We start from the raw sequence: 19,411 nt of genomic DNA, 5'->3' as shown, positions 1-19,411 counted from the left end.
TGAGAGTTAAACAAATTTTTGTTTAAATTGAAATATAGTTGATTTACGATGTTTCAGGTGTATAGCAAAGTGATTCAGTTGTGCATATACATACATATGTTTTGTTTTCAGGTTCTTTTCCATTATATTTTATGACGAGATATTGACTATGGTTCCTTGTGCTATATAGTAGGTCAATTGTAAAAACATTTGATTAAAAGGGGTAAGTTCATATCCTAAGTTTGCAGTGAATTCATGTTTACATAACAGTTTGCATCCAAGAGTTTTCTGGGTAACAGAAACATCAGTACAGCAAAACATTACCCATTTCACTTTTGTGTTAATAACAAATTAACACTGGTAATATACAATGTTCCTGAACAGGTATAAATACTTTCTTGGAATTACTTTGTTTTTAAAGAAAACCACTATTTAATGAGCAGTATCATAGCCCCCAAAGATACATTATGAAAAGTTATGAAAGTTAGGATGAGGGAAGCTTCAGTTCAGTTCATTTTTTATATATCCTGAGTCATCAATCTCTTTCATTTAAAAAATTGGGAGAATTTATGTGAGATTCTTAGTGTAGTCGTTAGTTTTGATTATTTTTATTTATTTATTTAATGGCTACACCTGGGATATATGGACCTTCTCAGGCTAGGGATTAAATCTGAGCTGCAGCAATGCTGGATCCTTTAACCCACTGTGCCAGGCTGGGGATCAAACCTGTGCTTCTGTAGTGACCCAGACCACTGTAGTTGGATTCTTAACCCACCGCGCCATGGCGGGAACTCCCAGTTTTGATTAGTTTTAATGTTACAGCTAAATTGTTAACATAAAAATTTATTATTATTTCCCCCCCCCTTTTTTTTTGGCTTTTTGCCTTTTCTAGGGAACTCCCCCAAAATTTATTATTGATGTAGAGGTTTCAATTTGCTCAAGATTATAAACTATAGACGGAATGAAACAGCATTTCCAATTGACAAGTGGAACCACAAGTAATGTGAGGTCTCTTAAGCTTGTGACAAGTAAACCAATCAACTGTAGCAATAAGAAAACTATTGACAGGAGTTCCCATCATGGCTCAGTGGTTAGTGAATCTGACTAGGAACCATGAGGTTGTGAGTTCAATCCCTGGCCTTGCTCAGTGGGTTAAGGATCCGGCGTTGCCGTGAGTTGTGGTGTAGGTTGCAGATGCAGCTCGGATCTGGCATTGCTGTGGCTGTGGTATAGGCCGGTGGCTACAGCTCTGATTCAATCCCTAGCCTGGGAACCTCTATATGCTGCAGGTGCGGCCCTAGAAAAGACAAAAAGACGAAAAAAAAAAAAAGTATTGACAAAGTACAGCCTGTGAATATTTCTCTTCAGATACACTGGAGTCTGTCCTTTAAATAAAAGAATGATTATTTGAAGTAGCACAGATGGAAACCAGGAATGTGTGAAAACAGATCATGAGCTTGGGCAAGAGGTTTTTTTAGAGCTCACATTATAATTGGAGTGGGATAAAAAAAGAAAAATATAGGATAGTCTCATTCATATAGGAAGTTATCCTCATAGCCTGCGTCAAGGTTGTAACTTCTGACCAGAGGTTATAAAAATCATAAATAAAATCATCACCATGGAAAAAGACAGTAGCCCCAAATGCTGACATAGTAAAAACACTGAGACTGCTCAGGTGCAGTGCCCCTGACTCTCATGTTGCTCAAGGATCAGCTGGATTCCTAGATCCTTTATCTTTTCGTTGCTGTTGTTAATGGTGTCATTCTGATGATTGCTGAGTATAGACATGCAGTTGATTTCTGCATATTGGTTTTGTGACTATCAGAATGGCTAAACCTTACTACGGGGACGGGCAGACCTTGTTTCATTGGGCTTCACTTTGTTGCACTTCATAGGCAGTGCGTTTTTTCACAGATTGAAGGCTTTGTGGCAACACTGTGTCAAGCAATTTTATTGGCCCATTCTTCCAATAGCATTGGCTCACTTGGTGTCTCTGGGTCACATTTGGGTAATTCTGGCAATATTTCAAACTTTTAAATTATTGTTACATTTGTTGTAGTGATCTGTGATCTTTCCTGTTACTATTGCAATTGTTTAAGGGCAGTGGGAACTGTGCCCATGAAAGACAATGAATACTAAAAAAAAAAAAAAAAAAAAGAACAGAACACTGATGGGAGAAAACACTCTGTATCTTCAGGTTTTGGTAGAGAGCCGGACCTCCCAAACATAAGCAAGGACTGAAATCCAAATTAAAACTACTGCGAAGAAATAAAAATAATCGATGCCACCTAAATAGAAACACGGTGATTTTAGAGAAATTCAAGTAATAATCTACATAAGCTATTAGGAAAACTGGGTAGTGTAAAAAGCTGTAAGTTAGGGAAATAACTTGAGTAAACATGGCAGATGTAGTATTTAGTAAACCTAATGCCTAAAAGCACAAAATCCCTGAAACACGATACAGTAGAAATGTTTACAGAAGAAAAAGATCCATGAAGGCTGGTGAAATGCAAAATATTCCACACAATTTTTAATTTTTTTTTAATTTTTGGGGCTGCACCCTTGGCATATTGAAGTTCCCAGACTAGGGGTTGAATTGAAGCTGCAGCTGTCAGCCACACCCACAGCCACAACAACTTGGGATCCAAGCTGATTCTGCCACCTACACCATAGGTCATGGCAGCATTGGATCCTTAACCCACTGAGCAGAGCTGGGGATCGAACCTGAAACCTCATGGGTACTAGTCACTGAGCCACAACAAGAACTTCCTCCATACAATTTTGATGGGCATTTTTCCTTCTCATTTCATGTGTGAAAATATTTAATAATGGTTTTCCAAGTATAACCAAGAATAGCAGGAGTTCCCTGGTGGCCTAGCAGTTAAGGATCTGGCTTTGTCACTGACGTGGCTTGGGTCACTGCTGTAGCACAAATCTGGTCCCTGCCCTGGGAACCTCCTCATGCCCTCAGGCTGGCCAGAAAAAAAAAAAAAAAGTCGACAGTTAACATTGAGGGGCTGATTTATTTCACGTAACTGGAACTGAAAACAGCAGTTTGCTAAAGATAGAAATGGGGGAGGTAGTTTTTTAAAGCAGTAGTTTTTTTTTTTTTATTTTCCCACTGTACAGCAAGGGGGTCAGGTTATCCTTACATGTATACATTACAATTACAGTTTTCCCCCACCCTTTCTTCTGTTGCAACATGAGTATCTAGACATAGTTCTCAATGTTATTCAGCAGGATCTCCTTGTAAATCTATTCTAAGTTGTGTCTGATAAGCCCAAGCTCCCGATCCCTCCCACTCCCTCCCCCTCCCAACAGGCAACCACAAGTCTCTTCTCCAAGTCCATGATTTTCTTTTCTGAGGAGATGTTCATTTGTGCTGGATATTAGATTCCAGTTATAAGTGATATCATATGGTATTTGTCTTTGTCTTTCTGGCTCATTTCACTCAGGATGAGATTCTCTAGTTCCATCCATGTTGCTGCAAATGGCATTATGTCATCCTTTTTTATGGCTGAGTAGTATTTCATTGTGTATATATACCACCTCTTCCGAATCCAATCATCTGTCGATGGACATTTGGATTGTTTCCATGTCCTGGCTATTGTGAATAGTGCTGCAATGAACATGCGGGTGCATGTGTCTCTTTTAAGTAGAGCTTTGTCTGGATAGATGCCCAAGAGTGGGATTGCAGGGTCATATGGAAGTTCTATGTATAGATTTCTAAGGTATCTCCAAACTGTTCTCCATAGTGGCTGTACCAGTTTACATTCCCACCAGCAGTGCAGGAGGGTTCCCTTTTCTCCACAGCCCCTCCAGCACTTGTTATTTGTGGATTTATTAATGATGGCCATTCTGACTGGTGTGAGGTGGTATCTCATGGTAGTTTTGATTTGCATGTCTCTTATAATCAGTGATGTTGAGCATTTTTTCATGTGTTTGTTGGCCATCTGTATATCTTCTTTGGAGAAATGTCTATTCAGGTCTTTTGCCCATTTTTCCATTGATTGATTGGTTTTTTTGCTGTTGAGTTGTATAAGTTGCTTATATATTCTAGAGATTAAGCCCTTGTCAGTTGCATCATTTGAAACTATTTTCTCCCATTCTGTAAGCTGTCTTTTTGTTTTCTTTTTGGTTTCCTTTGCTGTGCAAAAGCTTTTCAGTTTGATGAGGTCCCATGGGTTTATTTTTGCTCTAATTTCTATTGCTTTGGGAGACTGACCTGAGAAAATATTCATAATGTTGATGTCAGAGAGTGTTTTGCCTATGTTTAAAGCAGTAATTTTTTAGTTAAATTTCAGTCAGCTTGCTGAAATGTAATATGATAAAACCCTGCTTCATGCTATTTTTTATCATTTGCTGCTTTCTCCACCAAGTCTTCTTTGGCCGATGAACTCCTATTTTATTTCACCTTTACTGCCTTTAATGATCTTTCATTCGGTTCCCAGCATTTTATTTGGTTATATCAAAATGCCCTGTGAGTAAGCTCTGAGTCATGTGTGCAAGTGTGGGACAGAGTGATTGCAGCTCCTTGAAGCTGCACCTTCTGCCAAGGCGGTCGGTCCCATTGGGTCCCTTTGCCTGGGGAATCGGGGGTGAGGGGGTGGGGTTGTCCCTGAGAGTTCTTCCTAAAACTTTTTACAGAGATATAAAAGATGATTTGAAAAAACAGTGGTACACAATTACATTTAAAATATTGTGCAGCCTTCATCACTATCCATTTCAAATTTTTTTTAATCACCCTAAATAGAAACTCTGTAACCATTAAGCAATAATAACTCCTTTAATTCCCTGCTCCCCAGTCCCTGGTAATCTCTAATTTCTGCCCCTATGAATTTTCCTTTTCTAGATAATTCATGTAAGTGGTATCATACAATATTTATCCTTTTGTATACGGCTTATATCACTTAGCATAGCAGCTTTCAAGATTCATCCATCTTGTAACATGTATCAGAACTTTGTTATTTTTTATGACTGAATAATATTCCATTGTATGTATATATCATATTTTGTTAATTCATTCATCTATCCATGGACATTTGGGTTGTTTTTACTTTTGGTTAGTGTGACTAATACTACTATGAACACTGATGTATAAATATCTATTTGAATCTCTGTTTTCAGTTTTTTGGAGTACACATCTAGTAGTGTAATTGCTAGATCATATGTCTGGGAACCTTCTTGTATAGTCTTTGTATGCACATATGTTTTCATTTAGTGTGAGTGAAGATCTAGAGGTGAATTGCTGGGTTACGGGGCAGGCGTATGCTTAACTCCATGAAAAACTGTCAGTCTGAGTTTCAAAAATCCATTTTATACTCCCACCGATAATGTCTGAAGTGTCAGTTGCTCCACAACCTCATCAACATTTGCTTTGTCTTTTTTCCCCTCTACGTGCCAAGTGTCTAATACGATTTTTTCATTTTATTTTTTAAATCATAGTTTTTTATATTGTTGATTTACAAGGTTATGCCAATTTCTGCTGTACAGCAAAGTGACCCAGTTTATATATATAAGCAGCTTTATATATATATATATATTTATATATATTTTTATATATTTATATATATATATGCAGCTTTTCAGGGCTGCATCCACAGCACACGGAGGTTCCCAGGCTAGGGGTGAATCGGAGCTGTAGTCGCTGGCCTATGCCACAGCCACAGCAATGCGGGATCTGAGCCTTGTCTGCTAGCTACACCATAACTCATGGTAACGCCGGATCTTTAACCCACTGAGCGAGACCAGGGATTGAACCCGCAACCTCATGGTTTCTAGTTAGATTCGTTTCCTCTGAGCCACAACGGGAACTCCATTTTTCTCACATTATCTTCCATCATGCTCCATCACAAGTGACTAGATATAGTTCCCTGAGCTATATAGCAGGATCTCATTGCTAATCCACTCCAAATGCAAGAGCTTGCATCTACTAACCCCAAACTCCCAGTGCACCCCACTCCTTCCCCCTCCCCCTTGGCAACCACAAGTCTGTTCTCCATGTCTCTGAGTTTGTTTCTTTTTTGTAGATAGGTTCATTTGTGCCATATATTAGATTCCATATATAAGTGATATCATATGGGATTTGTCTTTCTCTTTCTGACTTACTTCACTTAGTATGAGAGTCTCTAGTTCCATTCATGTTGCTGCAAATGGCATGATTTTGTTCTTTTTTATGGCTGAGTAGTCTAATATGATTTTAAATATCTCACCACATCTCTGCACACTAGGTATCATTATCATTCGTTTTTTAAAAAATGAAATGTAATTAATATATAACAGGTGTACAACATAATGATTTGATGTAAGTAAATATTACAAAATGATTATCCAGTTACCATCCATCACCACACATAGTTACAATTTTTTTTTACTTTTGATGTGAAATTTTAAAATCTACTCCATTAGCAATTTTCAAATATACAACAGGATATTATTAACTATAGTCACCATACTATAAGTTACATGCCCAGGACTTATTTTATAACTGGAAGTTTGTAACTTTTTATCACCTTCATGCATTTTTGCCCACTTTCACATCCTGCCACTAATCCATTCTCTGTTTCTATGACTTCTGGTTTTGTTCTGTTTTGTTTGTTTGTTTCTTTTTTAAAAATTTTATTCATTTATTTCTTTATGGCTGCACCCACGACATATGAAAGTTTCCAGGTCAGGGAGTGAATCCAAGCCACAGCTGTAACCTATGCTACAGCTGCATCAATGCTGGATCCTTTAACCCACTGCACCAGGCTGGGGATCAAACCCATACCTCCGAAGTAAACTAAGCCACTGCAATTGGATCTTGACCCACTGAGCCACAGCGGGGACTCCTCTATCTTTTTTTCAGATTTTTTTTTTTTTTTTGCTTTTTAGGGCCGCACTCGCAGCATTGGAAGTTCCCAGGCTAGGGGCTGGATCGTAGCTACAGCAACGCTGATCCTTAACCCATTGATGGAGGCCAGGGATCAAATCCACATCCTCATGGATATTAGTTGGATTCATTTCCAATGAGCCACAACAGGAACTCCCAGGTTCTTATTTTTTTAATCTTGTTTTTAAAATTGTGGTCATTTTAATGCCATCATCTCATTGTAGCTTTAATATAGAATTCCCTCATGATTTATGATATCAAACACTTTTTCCAATGTTTATTTGTTATTCTTACTTTCCTTTGTGAATTGACCATGCAAGCATAGCACCCATTAGAAAAATCAGCTTGTTTTGTTATTTTTATTATTGTAGTAGCTCTTGCTATAATAAAGAGCCCACAAATAGACCCACATTTATACAGTCAGTTGATTTCTGACCAAGGCGCCAAGGCAGTTCAATGGGAAAAGAAAAATCTTTTCAACAAATTGATTTGAAACAACAGAACCCCAACCCAGCTCATTGGAGATGCATCACAGACCTAAATGTAAAAGTTAAAACTATAAAACTCCTAGAAGAAACAAGAGGATGTCATTCTGACATTGGAGAAAGGATTTCATTTATTTATTTATTTATCTTTTTAGGGCTTCACCCTCAGCATATGGAGGTTCCCAGGCTAGGGATCGAGTCAGAGTTGCAGCTGCTGGCCTACACCACAGCCACAGCAACGCCAGATCTGAGCTGTGTCTGTGACCTACCCTGCAGCTCATGGCAATGCTGGATCCTTAACCCACTGAGTGAGGCCAGGGATGGAACCTGCCTCCTTCTGGATACTAGTTGGGTTCTTAACCTGCTGAGCCACAAGAGGAACTCCAGAGCAAGGATTTCTTGATGAAGACACAGAAAGCAATAAGCTTCACACAGGAACTCCTGCGGATCTGGGCTTGGCCTGCAATGGGCCTTCCATGCGACCCTGTGAGTAGGACAAGGGTAGGACCTGTGCCAGGTTCTCTTCACATGGGAGCCCAGAGGCCTGGGTGGAGGCCTGTGATGAACCACGCTTTTTGGTAGCCCTCAGCACTGTAGGCCAGGACTTACTGGAATATCTGGTCTTACCAAATAACCCACAACAAAGAAAAACATGAGTCAGCTTCCTGGGCTTTTTCTCCTTTCTATTGTGGTCTCCACACATAGACCTCGGTCTCTGAAAGTGGTTAGGGCATAAGAGGCCTGCTAAGAGGAGGGGGAGCTGTGCCTGACCTGGTGGCCAGAGGTCAAGCAGCTCTGGGCTGGAAACCTAGAGATATGGCCAAGGCGGAGGGGGGGGACAAACGGGCTTTAGCGTCAGACAGGCCTGGCCTCAAATCCCCAGACCAGTCTGTTTTGAGCTGTGTGTCCTTGGACAATTCACTGGACCTCTCTGAGTCCTGGTTTCCTTCCATGAGGTGAACCAGTTTGACATCAACAGACCATTTGGTCTGAGGGCAGTTCTAGGCATGGTGGGTGGATCTGACAGCAGAGGTGGGCCTGCCCTCAAGCAGACCACAAAAATGCAACACCTCACACTCAGCTTTTCACAAAAAAACTCCTTTTCCTAATTTTCCTACTTCACAACTAGTCCCTGTGCCTCCAAATCTTATAAAAATTTGCCTCCTCTCTCCTCTGTGTCTTGTACCTGATTAGTTGTAAAAACTTATAAAGTCTTCCTTTAAAATGCTGTTTAGCAAGAAGTCCTTCGGCAGCTGATACCACTGTTGTCTACTTGACTCCCCTTCCTTCTCTTCCTTCCTGGAAGAATCTCTAGTTTGTTCAGAGTGACAAAAAAAAAAAAAAAAAGTGCAGCAAAAGGCTTCCTTCTGTATAGCCCTTCACAGCTAGGGGTAGCTACTGCGATGTACCAATGATACACAAGCTGAAGTTTTCTGGGAAACAGAAAGTTATAAAAGTACCACCCTTTCCTGCTTCACTCTTTTTATTTTTCCACCTGGGGTGAGGCCTGGAGGCCTGGAGGTGCTACAGCAGCCATCTTGAGAACATGAGGCACCCAGTCTAAAGAAGGCATTCCTATCACTCACCTAGACTATTGTACAAGCCATTAGAGATCTTTCCCAGCCCCTGCCCTGCAAGTGGAAGGCTCATGAATCCCAGAATCAAAGGACTCCAGTTACAGTTCATTCCTAAAATAGAACATTAGGCAACCAATGGAAATGGTGAAGGAGATCCAAATGTATTGGTATGGAAAGATGTTCACGGTATTTTGTTAAACTAAAAAGGTTATTTAAAAAGTTTCTGCAGTTTATAATCATACACCAACATATACCTTTTCTTATAAACATATGCATTTAAAAATGTAAATGGGGAGTTCCCGTTGTGGCACAGTGGAAATGAACCTGACTAGTATCCATGAGGATTCAGGTAAAATCCCTGGCCTTGCTCAGTGGGTTAAGGATCTGGCATTGCCATGAGCTGTGGGGTAGGTCCCAGAGAGGCTCAGATCCCAAGTTGCTGTGGCGTAGGCTGGCAGCTGTAGCTCTGATCCAACCTGTAGCCTGGGAACTTCCAAATGCCGCAGGTGCAGGCCTAAAAAGCAAAAAAAAAAAAAAAAAAAAGAAATTAAATGGATATATATGTCTTATTAAATTAATTTCCAGTTTTATTGAAATATAATTGACATACAGCACTACGTAAGTTTAAGTTGTACAATATACTGATTTGACCTACATACATCCTAAAATGATGACTGCAACAGGTTTAGTGAACATCCATCATCTCACATAAAGATGTAACATTAGGAGTTCCCGTCGTGGTGCAGCGGAAACGAATCCGACTAGGAACCATGAGGTTGTGAGTTCCATTCCTGGCCTCGCTTGGTGGGTTAAGGATCCAGCTTTGCAGAAGAAAGGGTGGGGGAAAAAATGTAATTGTAATGTATACATATAAGGATAACCTGACCCCCTTGCTGTACAGTGGGAAAATAAAAAAAAAATATTAAAAAAAAAGAATACAAAGGAAATAAAACAATTTAAATAGTCCAGGCAAAAAAAAAAAAAAAAAGGATCCAGCTTTGCTGTGAGCTGTGGTGTAGGTTGCAGATAAGGCTGGGATCTGGCGTTGCTGTGGCTCTGGCTTGGGCAGGTGGCTACAGCTCCTATTGGACCCCTAGCCTGGGAACCTCCATATGACGCAGGTGCGGCCCTCAAAAGACCAAAAAAAAAAAAAAAGGATGCAACATTAAAGAAATAGGAAATAATTTTTTCCCCGGTAATGAGAATTCTCGGGATTTCCTCTCTTAACAACTTCCATTTACAAAGTACAACAGTGTTATTATCCTTGTCATGTTGTACATTATATTCCTAGTACTTATTTATTTTCTAACTGGAAGTTTGCACCATTTGATGGCCTTCATCTAATTCTCCCTCTCCCTTGTCCCTTGACTCTGGTGGCCACAAATCTGATATATTTTTTCTAAGGGTTTGCCAGTTTGTTTTTGATATATAAACGACCTACCACACTGTGTTAGTTCCTGAATCACTGTGTTAGTGATTCAACATTTCTATACTTTTCAAAATAATCGCCATGATAAATCCAGTTATCAATATTCCAGTAAATCTCTTTCTTGAGCTTATAAAGGGTTTCATTTATTTTTTTGCTTTCTTATCTGATTCATTTTTTTCAATAAAATTAAAAATCAGGCACCAGAGTTCTCTGGTGGCTCAGGGGATTAAAGATTCAGCATTGTCATTGCTGTGGCTTGCGTTACTCCTGTGGTGTGGGTTCGATCCCTGGCCTGGGAACTTCAGTATGCCGCGGGCATGGCCAGAAAAAAAAAAAAAAAAAAAAAAAAGAGAGAGAGAGACCAAAAAGTGCTAAAATGTTTAAATTCCGTGGCATCAAGTGGCTTCCACAATGAACAGGAATAAAGGTGGTGTGTTTGTGTGTACATGGATTTATGAGTATTTGCAAGTGTGTGGCTGTGAATTAGTACCTGTGAGCAGGTGGGTGTCTGGGAGTGTGTGTGAGAGTGGCTAGGAGTGTGTGTGAATGAGTGCTTGGGAGAGCGTGTGACTGTGAGGGAGTGTCACTCTGTATGAGTGTGTGACAGGAGTGAGGGTGTGAGTGTGTCTGCTTCCCCGGGGTTGGGGTGAACAACCAGAAAGGATTCGGGGGTCCCCAGCCTTCTGAGTTCAGTCTGATCCATCGTGGGGAGCAGCAAACCCCCTGTCCCCATTCTCCACTCTCCAGGAGGTAAAGGAGTGACAACGAGGAGGAGCCCCAGTCTGACTCTCTGAGGAGGGGCACGTCTGTTTGTCTGTCTGTTTTTGGCTGCCATGACAGCTGCTGCCTGGGCTCCAGAAGCTGCTAGGCCAGTCACCCTGCTGGTCATACCAACCTGAGAAGGTGGCAGATCAGCTACTGTCACCCCATGCCTCAAATATCTTCCTTTTTCTTTTATCTTCTTGACCAAAGGGTTTAATGGCCAAAGATGCTGGGAAGGGCTAAGAATTCAGCTTCGGGATCCACAACACACACAGACACGGTAAAGGGCCTGAGAAGGCCTATGGGAAGTGGAACTGGTGGAAACTTCCAGTCCAGTGTTTCTACATACAGACAGGAACCCCATTTCCCACTCCCCATCTTTTTATCTTTTTAGGCCCACACGGGCAGCCTACAGAGGTTCCCAGCCTGGGGTCCAATCAGAGCTGCAGCTGCCGGCCTACACCACAGCCACAGCCACATGGGATCTGAGCCACACCTGTGAATCCTTAACCCACTGAGTGAGGCCAGGGATCGAACCAGCATCCTCATGGATACTAGTCGGGTTCTTAGCCTGCTGAGCCACAACAGGAACTCCAATTTTTTAAATCTAATATCCACCTTTACTTAGGCAGCCTGAATTTTTCTTACAGAAAAGGACCAGTGACCTTTATGGCACAAATGAAGATTCAGAGAGGGATCCCAGGGAGGTGGCCCAGAATCCCGGGTGAAGCCGGCTCTGAGGGAAAGGCCCAGCCTCCATGATGATGGCGAGAAGCCAGAGAGGGACTGGGGGAACCTGTGGAGCTCAGGCTCAGGGTCCGCCAAGCTTGAGCAAGCAGGGCTGGGAGGAGGAATTGTCAGGATCTACCCCAAGGGCAACCTTTTCTACTTCCGGCTGAATCAGGTAGTGTCACATTGGCTTCAAGGGCTGGAGGGTGAGCAGGGATATGAAAGGATGGCACATGGAGACAGCCTGGTCCCCTGGGAGAAGGAGACAAGGAGGGCAGAGGAGCTGGGACGCTCACATGGCCAAGAGCCCTACCTGACTGGCCACTGGCAGGGATTTTTCCTTCCATTACCGCATCTGGGCAGGGTGGGCCTGCTGACAGCTGATGCTGTCCTTGCTCGGAAAGTTCTAGTACTGTGCGGTGGGGGCCAGCAGGGTGTGCGGAAGCTCTGAGGTCGCCCTCCTCCCCCCACTCCTCCACCGGTTTGTGTTGGTGTTTGTGGTAAACCCAGTGACACAGGGAGGTGGCTGCCTGGTCCCCAGCCTCCATAAAAGTGGGTGTGGAGAAGCCTTGGCAGCTTCCCCACCATGACCTCCTGGGCTGTCCTGCTCCTCACCTTGGTGCTCCTGGGCACCCCAGGTAAGGACGTTCCCCTTGGGGTAGATCCTGACAGCTCCTCCTGCCAGCCCAGCTTTCTCAGGCTTGGTGGACCCCAGGCCCCCCAGGCCCTCGCCAGCTTCAGCCCAGCCTGTCAGTGACCTGGCCGATGGGGAGAGACAGCTGGTGGGAAGGCCGTGAGCCCCAACCGGGTTCTGATCCTGACCCTCTGGTCACACTGTGTGGCCTGGGTCCCCCCTTCTCTCCCTGGGCCTCTGACTCTTCATCTGGGTCATGAAGGTCATGGACCCTCATCAGTGGGCCTGATGCTGCTTCTGGGTCCCACTGGTCAGGATGGTGACAGGGCTTATGAGCGAATGGGGACCTCTCTGTTCTAGACTCGATTCCTACTCCCCACCCCACTCCTCTCTCCCGGGGCCTGGGGTCACTGTAAGCTCCGAGGGCTTAGCTCAGAGTAAGGACCCTTCTGGAAGGGAGAGTGGGCTGCGCCACCTGATGTGAGGGGGTTTCTTAGAAGGAAAGAGAAAAAGAAAGACGGTCTCTAGAAAGGAGAGGATGGAAATTTCCTTTCAGACAACCCCCCAAATGTGTGTGTGCATGTGAGAGAGAGAGACAGAGAGACAGACAGAAAGGGACTGAGACAGAGAGACAGAGAGACAGAGAGAGAGACAGAGACAGAGAGACAGAGAGAGAGACAGAGACAGACAGAGAGACAGAGACAGAGTGAGACAGAGAGACAGAGAGAGAGAGACAGAGACAGACAGACAGAAAGAGAGACAGATAGAAAGGGGGTATGAGGGTGGTGATTGGGGTTCTTTCTTTCCTACTCTCCAAGGAACTGAGAGCAAGTCTTCTCACTGACAGGGGTTCATTGCAGCCCCAGGGCAGAGTAGGGCTGGGGGCCTCCCGGATTCCTCACGAGGCCGCATCCCTGCCCCGCTCCATCTGCTCCATCTGCTCCATCCGGGCGCTCTGCTGGCTGAGAGAACTGACTTTTCCTCCCCCTCTGCCCTCGGGGATGGGAGTGCTAATGCTCTTTCTTTCCCAGGGCTGGCCTTTTCCGGTCTGACCCCTGAGCACTCTGCCCTGGCAAGGGCCCACCCATGCGACGGAGAGCAGTTCTGCCAGAACCTGGCCCCGGAGGACCCCCAGGTACTTGGCTGGCTCCCTGCTCACCTCCCGTGGTCCCTCTCCTTCCTCTCCTCCGAGGCAGCCCCAGGGGTGAGGGCTGGAGATCTCTCATGGTCTGGGGGAGGAAGGCAGGGCTGGGTGCTGAAGATGCTGGTTCATGCTCATGCCTGGCGGGGCAGGGGGCGTGCTGGGGGGGCACATTAGTTTGCCTCTGCAAGAGCATCCTTTGAAATCTGACCAGAGAACAGAAGAGGTACTGGGCTTGAAAAGGTGTTGTGGGTGTGGGGACAGGTCCTGGGGTCTCCAGCCCCTCTAAGACTAGCAGGAAAGTGGGCAGGGGCCAGCTAGCCTGGTTCAGGTCCTTAGGGACAGAAAGACCATAATGATCCAGCTGGCCTTGAAAGCACCCAAGGGCCCCTTCCCGGCACCTTTCCAAGGCTGGGTGTCTGAGAGACCACCTTGAGGGGCCTCCTTTCCTGACAGGGTGACCAGCTGCTCCAAAGAGAGGAGCTGGGCCTCATCTGTGAGTCTTGTCGGAAGATAATCCAGAAGCTGGAGGACATGGTGGGACCACAGCCCAACGAGGTGAGGCTGGGGGCTGGTGGAGCTTTCTGCCCGCTGGTGGGGGAAATGGGCGGGACCCGGGGCCCCAGAACAGGTGCTGCCCCAGAGCTACTGGCTGGGGGCACGGGTTGGGGGTGTCTGTGGGCCCCTCTCTGGTCAGCAGATGGACTTCAGAGAATCCTTGGAACTTGTGACACTCTGGGCCTGTGAAAGGGGGAGGAAGGGTGTGTAGTTTCCATCAAATTTTCAAAGGCTGTTACAATTAGAATGGAGAGACCCCGAGGTCCTGCTGTATGGCACAGGGAACTATGTCCAATAACTTGTGATGGAACAGGAACATGACGGAAGATAACACGAGAATATGTATAGATGTATGACTGGGTCATTTTGCTGTACAGCAGAAATCGACAGAACAGGAGTTCCCATTGTGGCTCAGTAGTAATGAACCTGACTAGTACCCATGAGGACTGCTAAGTCCCAGATCTGCCACTTTCTTTCTTTTTTTTTTTTTTAAATCTCAATAATGCATTTTATTCTATTTTATTTTTATTTATTTTTTTAGGGCCTCACCCACGGCATATGGAGGTTCACAGGCTAGGGGGCAAATCAGAGCTATAGCTGCCAGCCTACACCACAGCCGCAGCAACGCTGGATCTGAGATGCCTCTGCGACCTACCCCAGCTCACGGCAAGGCTGTATCCTTAACCCGCTGATCGGGGCCAGGATCGAACTCACAACCTCATGGTTCCTAGTTGGATTCGTTTCCGCTGAGCCACAACAGGAACTCCCCAGATCTGCCACTTTCTAGCTGTATGGCTTGGGCAAGTCATTAACCCTTTCTGAGCTTCAGTTTTCCTGTCTGTGGAATGGGATGGATAACCTTGCAAGTTACCCAAGCCTTTCAATCGACCTGAAAAGTGGGAGGTACTTAGCTCTGAGTGAATGATTAACAAGAGGATGTAACGTTACAAGAAACATTTTTTCACTCACCTCTCCCTCTCTTCTGTTCCCCCAACCTCTTCAGCATCTCCACTCTCAGCCCGAGGTACTCAGTTTTATCCCGCTCCACTGGGATGGCAGTAAAGATATTTCAAAATCAAATGCCCTGAGGCTCCAAGCCCGGATCCCCTTCTAACCTTCCCACACACCCCCTGTGGGTGGAGCCCACAGCCAGACCCTGAACCCAGGAAGCAATGCAGGTAGAGCCTTTAAAGTGGGTCTGGAGGCCATGAGCACCACTCTCCACACAGAAGACAGGGGCCAGCTGTACTGAGACCTGGCAGGGCCATTGTCCTGTCATGAGCTTCTACTAGCCAGGCTCAGGGAGGGGGGGCGGAGAGTGGGGAGCTGAGCCCTGTTCTCCAGTCTCTGCCCCCGTGGCCACCTGGCACCAGTTCCTTGTCCCCAACACTTTCATTGCCAGACTTGCCCAGGGCCCCAAAGCTGCTGGGCCCTGCAGAGAGGCCTCGCCGGGCAGGGCTCACCTGGTACCCGTGTCCTGCCATGTCTCTGCCGCTCCAGGACACTGTCACCCAGGCAGCCTCCCGGGTGTGTGACAAGATGAAGATACTGAGAGGTGTGTGCAAGAAGATCATGAGGACCTTTCTCCGTCGCATCTCCAAGGACATCCTGACTGGGAAGAAACCCCAGGCTATCTGTGTGGACATCAAGATCTGTAAAGAGAAGACAGGTGAGTGCAGAGGTGACATTCCTGGACAGCCTTCCTCAGCCCATGTGACAAGGTTTAACAATACAAAATACACCTGTCAGAGAGAACTTCATAAACAGCAACCTGAAAAGTGGGATGTACTTAGCACATTTGTGTGCCTCGCTCACATCATGTCCTTTCCCCCTACTCTCAACATGGGAAAGTGGGGAGCAGCTGGGTAGGTGGGCTTTGGCTAGAGATGTTTGAGAAAAACTCATAAGAGCTCCCCCCGGCCCCCAAGCAATCTTGAGGCAAATCAGGTCCCCATTTCTCCTTGGCTGTGTGACCTTGCACAAGTATCTTAACTTCTCTGAGCTTCAGTTTCTTCATCTGTGAATGGAGGACAGTAATCCCTGTTTCTGAGGTTGGAATGAGGATTGAACAAGATGGTCATGTACAAAGAGGGTGACACCAAGCAAATGGGCTCAGACTGATATACTCAAGAGACATCAGAACCCTGATTAAACTCCAGTCCCCCGGCCCAGCACAGGTCCTTGGGGATGGGAGCCGAGGTCACATCCTTCTCCATGCCACTAGGGGCCTGAGAGCCAGGCTGGGGGAATCTCTGGGGTGGGGTGGGGCTCTGCTGGTGTCTTCCTCTGGGGCTGCCTAGGCTGTGCCTGGAGATTTCAGGTTGCAGCTGCAGGAGGTGGGGCCAGGAAGGGACCCCCATGATGGCTCCTGGCAGCTCATCCAGCCCTCACTGATGCTTTGATGCTGGGAGAGCTGGGGTCTGCCCCTTAGTGGAAGGTCCTCACCATTTTCTGTCCTTGGAGCCTGTGGCTTTTATATTTATTTATTTACTTAGTCTTTTCAGGGCCGTACCCATGGCATATGGAGGTTCCCAGGCTAGGTAGGGGTCGAACCGGAGCTGTAGCTGCTGGCTTATGCCAGAGCCACAGCAACTCGGCATCTGAGCCTCTTCTGGGACCTACTCCACAGCTCATGGCAATGCCAGATCCTTCACCCACTGACCAAGGCTAGGGATGGAACCTGCCACCTCATGGTTCCTAGTTGGATTCATTTCCACTGCGCCACGATGGGAACTCCTGCCTGTGGCTTTTATCTTCAAAGACTAGCAACAGGCCCAGGCCCCTGACTGGCTTCCAGGATGGGATTCCAGGTGTGAAGAACAGGGACAGGTGGTCCTTGTTGCCCCTGGAAACCCCCCATACCTGCCCACTACTGGCTCTTCTCTCCATGCCAGGTCTCATCTGAGCCCCCGCGTCCCCTGACCCCACCATGGAGAAGAAGCACAGAAACTCCAGCACCCTCGGCCGGTTCCTTGCCTCCTAAATCCAGGGTCTGCCCTCTTGTTTCTCTCACCTAACTCCTGCCACCGCCCTCCCCTCTCAGGAGAATTAAATGTCATGCAAGATTTTTTTGCCTCGGCTTCTTTCTCTTTGGTGGGTTTGAGGAGAGGAGCACGCTCGGATGACTCATGAATTCTTTCAATAAATGTTTGCTGGATGTCCACACACCATTATAGATACGGGAGATTTAGTGGTGAACAAGACGACCTTAGCAACTCTCATACAGTCATGAAATACTTGTTGAGCCACACACTACTCCAAGAGGCTCGGGTACACCGTCAATATACCCCCCAAAGCTCTCAGACCAGCACAGGGAGGCCAGCACAGTTATGGTTAGAATTCCTTTGGTTATAAGGAACAGAAACTTATCTGTTTGCTTCTCTCAGCTGACAGTCTTTTGCTGTCTTGTGGGTGGGGATGTATTATTTAGGATACTTTTGGTTGCAAGCAACAGAAGTCTTAGCTCATTCGGGCATAATTAAAAAAGGCAATTCATTGGCTCAAATCATTAACCAGTCCACAGATAGCTATTGGCACAGAGTTATCCAGAAGCTGCGGTGTCACCAGAGCTCCAGTCCTGTTTCCCTGCCATTCTCTCTGTTTTTCCCCATTCTGTATACTGAAACTGACCTCAGGCTAGCTTCTTTCTCCGCAGCAGAAATGCCTGCATCAAGGTGAAACTTTACATTTTTCCAGTGTCTCATCAGGAGAGAGAGAGAGAGAGGGAGAGAGAGGGACAGTTAGTTCTTTGGTAGGCTCTCTCTCAGTAGTTCCTTTGTACGAGAAAGGAAGCTTCTTTCACAGAAGCTCCATGAGCGATCTCCCCAGTTCTCACCCTTCAGTGGGTCAGGTGCTCATCTTGAACCAATCACTGTGTCCGGGGCAGTTGGGGGGTGCATGGGATACACTGATTGGCATAAGCCTAGTCAGGCCACGCCCTTGGGGCTGATGTAGGGTCCATCCCACCCTCATCACTTGGCTGAGAATGGATACTGAAGATCCGGGAAGAGGTTGTGGCTGAGAGAAGAGAAAATAGAGAGTTCAATCAGAACAGTGATTTTGGAAGTTCCCCTTGTGGCTCAGCAGTAACAAGCCCGACTAGTATCCTGGCCTCACTCAGTGGCTTAAGGATCTGGCCTTGCCATGAGCTGTGGTGTAGGCCGGCAGCTGAAGCTCTGATTGGAGCCCTGGCCTGGGAACCTCCATATGCCCCAGGGGCGGCCCTAAAAAGGAAAACAAACAAACAACAACAACAACAACAATAAAAACGGTTCAAAGTGACTCCCAATGGTGAAATCTGGGGCAATTTGAGTACTAAAACAAATAATGACAATAATAGATTATAACCCATTGAATAACTTAGAATCCATGAATTCATATAAATAACAAATTAATAAATAAGGGAAAATGGAAAGTGTTACCTTACAGTAGGGTGCCCCCAATAAAGGTAATTTTAGTCGCAAAGTCTATCCCCACAAGATACTTAATTTAATATCAATTAATAAATTTCGGAGTTCCCTGTCGTCGTCGTTGTGGCTCGTGGTCAGCAAACCTGACTAGCATCCATGAGGACTCGGGTTCGATCCCTAGCCTCGCTCAATGGGTCAAGGATCTAGCATTGCGTGAGCTGTGGTGTAGGTCACAGCCACGGCTTGGATCCTTCCTTGCTGTGGCTGTGGCCTAGGCCAGCCGCTGCAGCTCTGATTTGACCCCCAGCCTGGGAACCTCCATATGCCATGGGTGGGCTCTAAAAAGACAAAAAGACCAAAAATAAATAAATAAATAAATAAATAAATAAATAAATAAATTTCATTGTTACTTATCTTGACAATCAAGAATCTTGGCAGGTGGGATAATGTCATTACTAATGGAACAAGCCAGTGTCATAGGACTCATGATGTAATGTACCAAGAGGAACATAAAGACATGTTTCTGCCAAAACTGAATAAATCACGAGGAAATATGAGACAAACCCAAACTGGCATTTTACACAGTAACTTCTCTGTACTCTTCAAAAATGTCAAGGTCATGAAAGACAAAGACAGACTGAAGAACTGCTCCAGATCAAAGGAAAGTAAAGGCATACACGGAATCCAGATCTATAATTGACCTTATTGGGGGCAATCTATGAAATGTGAAATGAGTCAGTGTTAATTTCCTGATTCTGATGGTTGTGCTAGGTTATGTATGAGGAACCCTAGCCGAAGTATTAAGAGGGGAATGGGGCATCAAGAAAACACACACTG

At 45.4% G+C, this 19,411-nt stretch overlaps 1 protein-coding gene and 1 pseudogene across 1 annotated transcript; one reads left to right on the top strand and one right to left on the bottom strand.

Annotated features, from left to right (window-relative positions):
- Positions 1–867: 867 nt before the first annotated feature.
- LOC100523178 (putative G-protein coupled receptor 160) lies at positions 868–12,179 on the bottom strand (annotated as a pseudogene).
- Positions 12,180–12,418: 239 nt separating this feature from the next.
- GNLY (granulysin) lies at positions 12,419–17,126 on the top strand. The gene is made up of 5 exons (NM_001278755.1): positions 12,419–12,470; positions 13,498–13,601; positions 14,064–14,165; positions 15,666–15,834; positions 17,060–17,126. The coding sequence occupies exons 1-5, from the start codon at positions 12,419–12,421 to the stop codon at positions 17,068–17,070; spliced, it is 438 nt and encodes a 145-aa protein (NP_001265684.1). The 3' UTR covers positions 17,071–17,126.
- The last annotated feature ends 2,285 nt before the right edge of the window (positions 17,127–19,411 follow it).

The sequence above is a fragment of the Sus scrofa genome, chromosome 3, assembly GCF_054392235.1.
Source record: "Sus scrofa isolate SSC_HxYL_T2T_F1_AM1 chromosome 3, Sscrofa_HxYL_maternal_Yorkshire_Landrace_v2.0, whole genome shotgun sequence".
In the NCBI taxonomy this organism is placed as follows: domain Eukaryota; kingdom Metazoa; phylum Chordata; class Mammalia; order Artiodactyla; family Suidae; genus Sus; species Sus scrofa.
The sequence above is the reverse complement of the archived record's forward strand: the minus strand, read 5'-3'. Positions and strand labels throughout refer to the sequence as shown.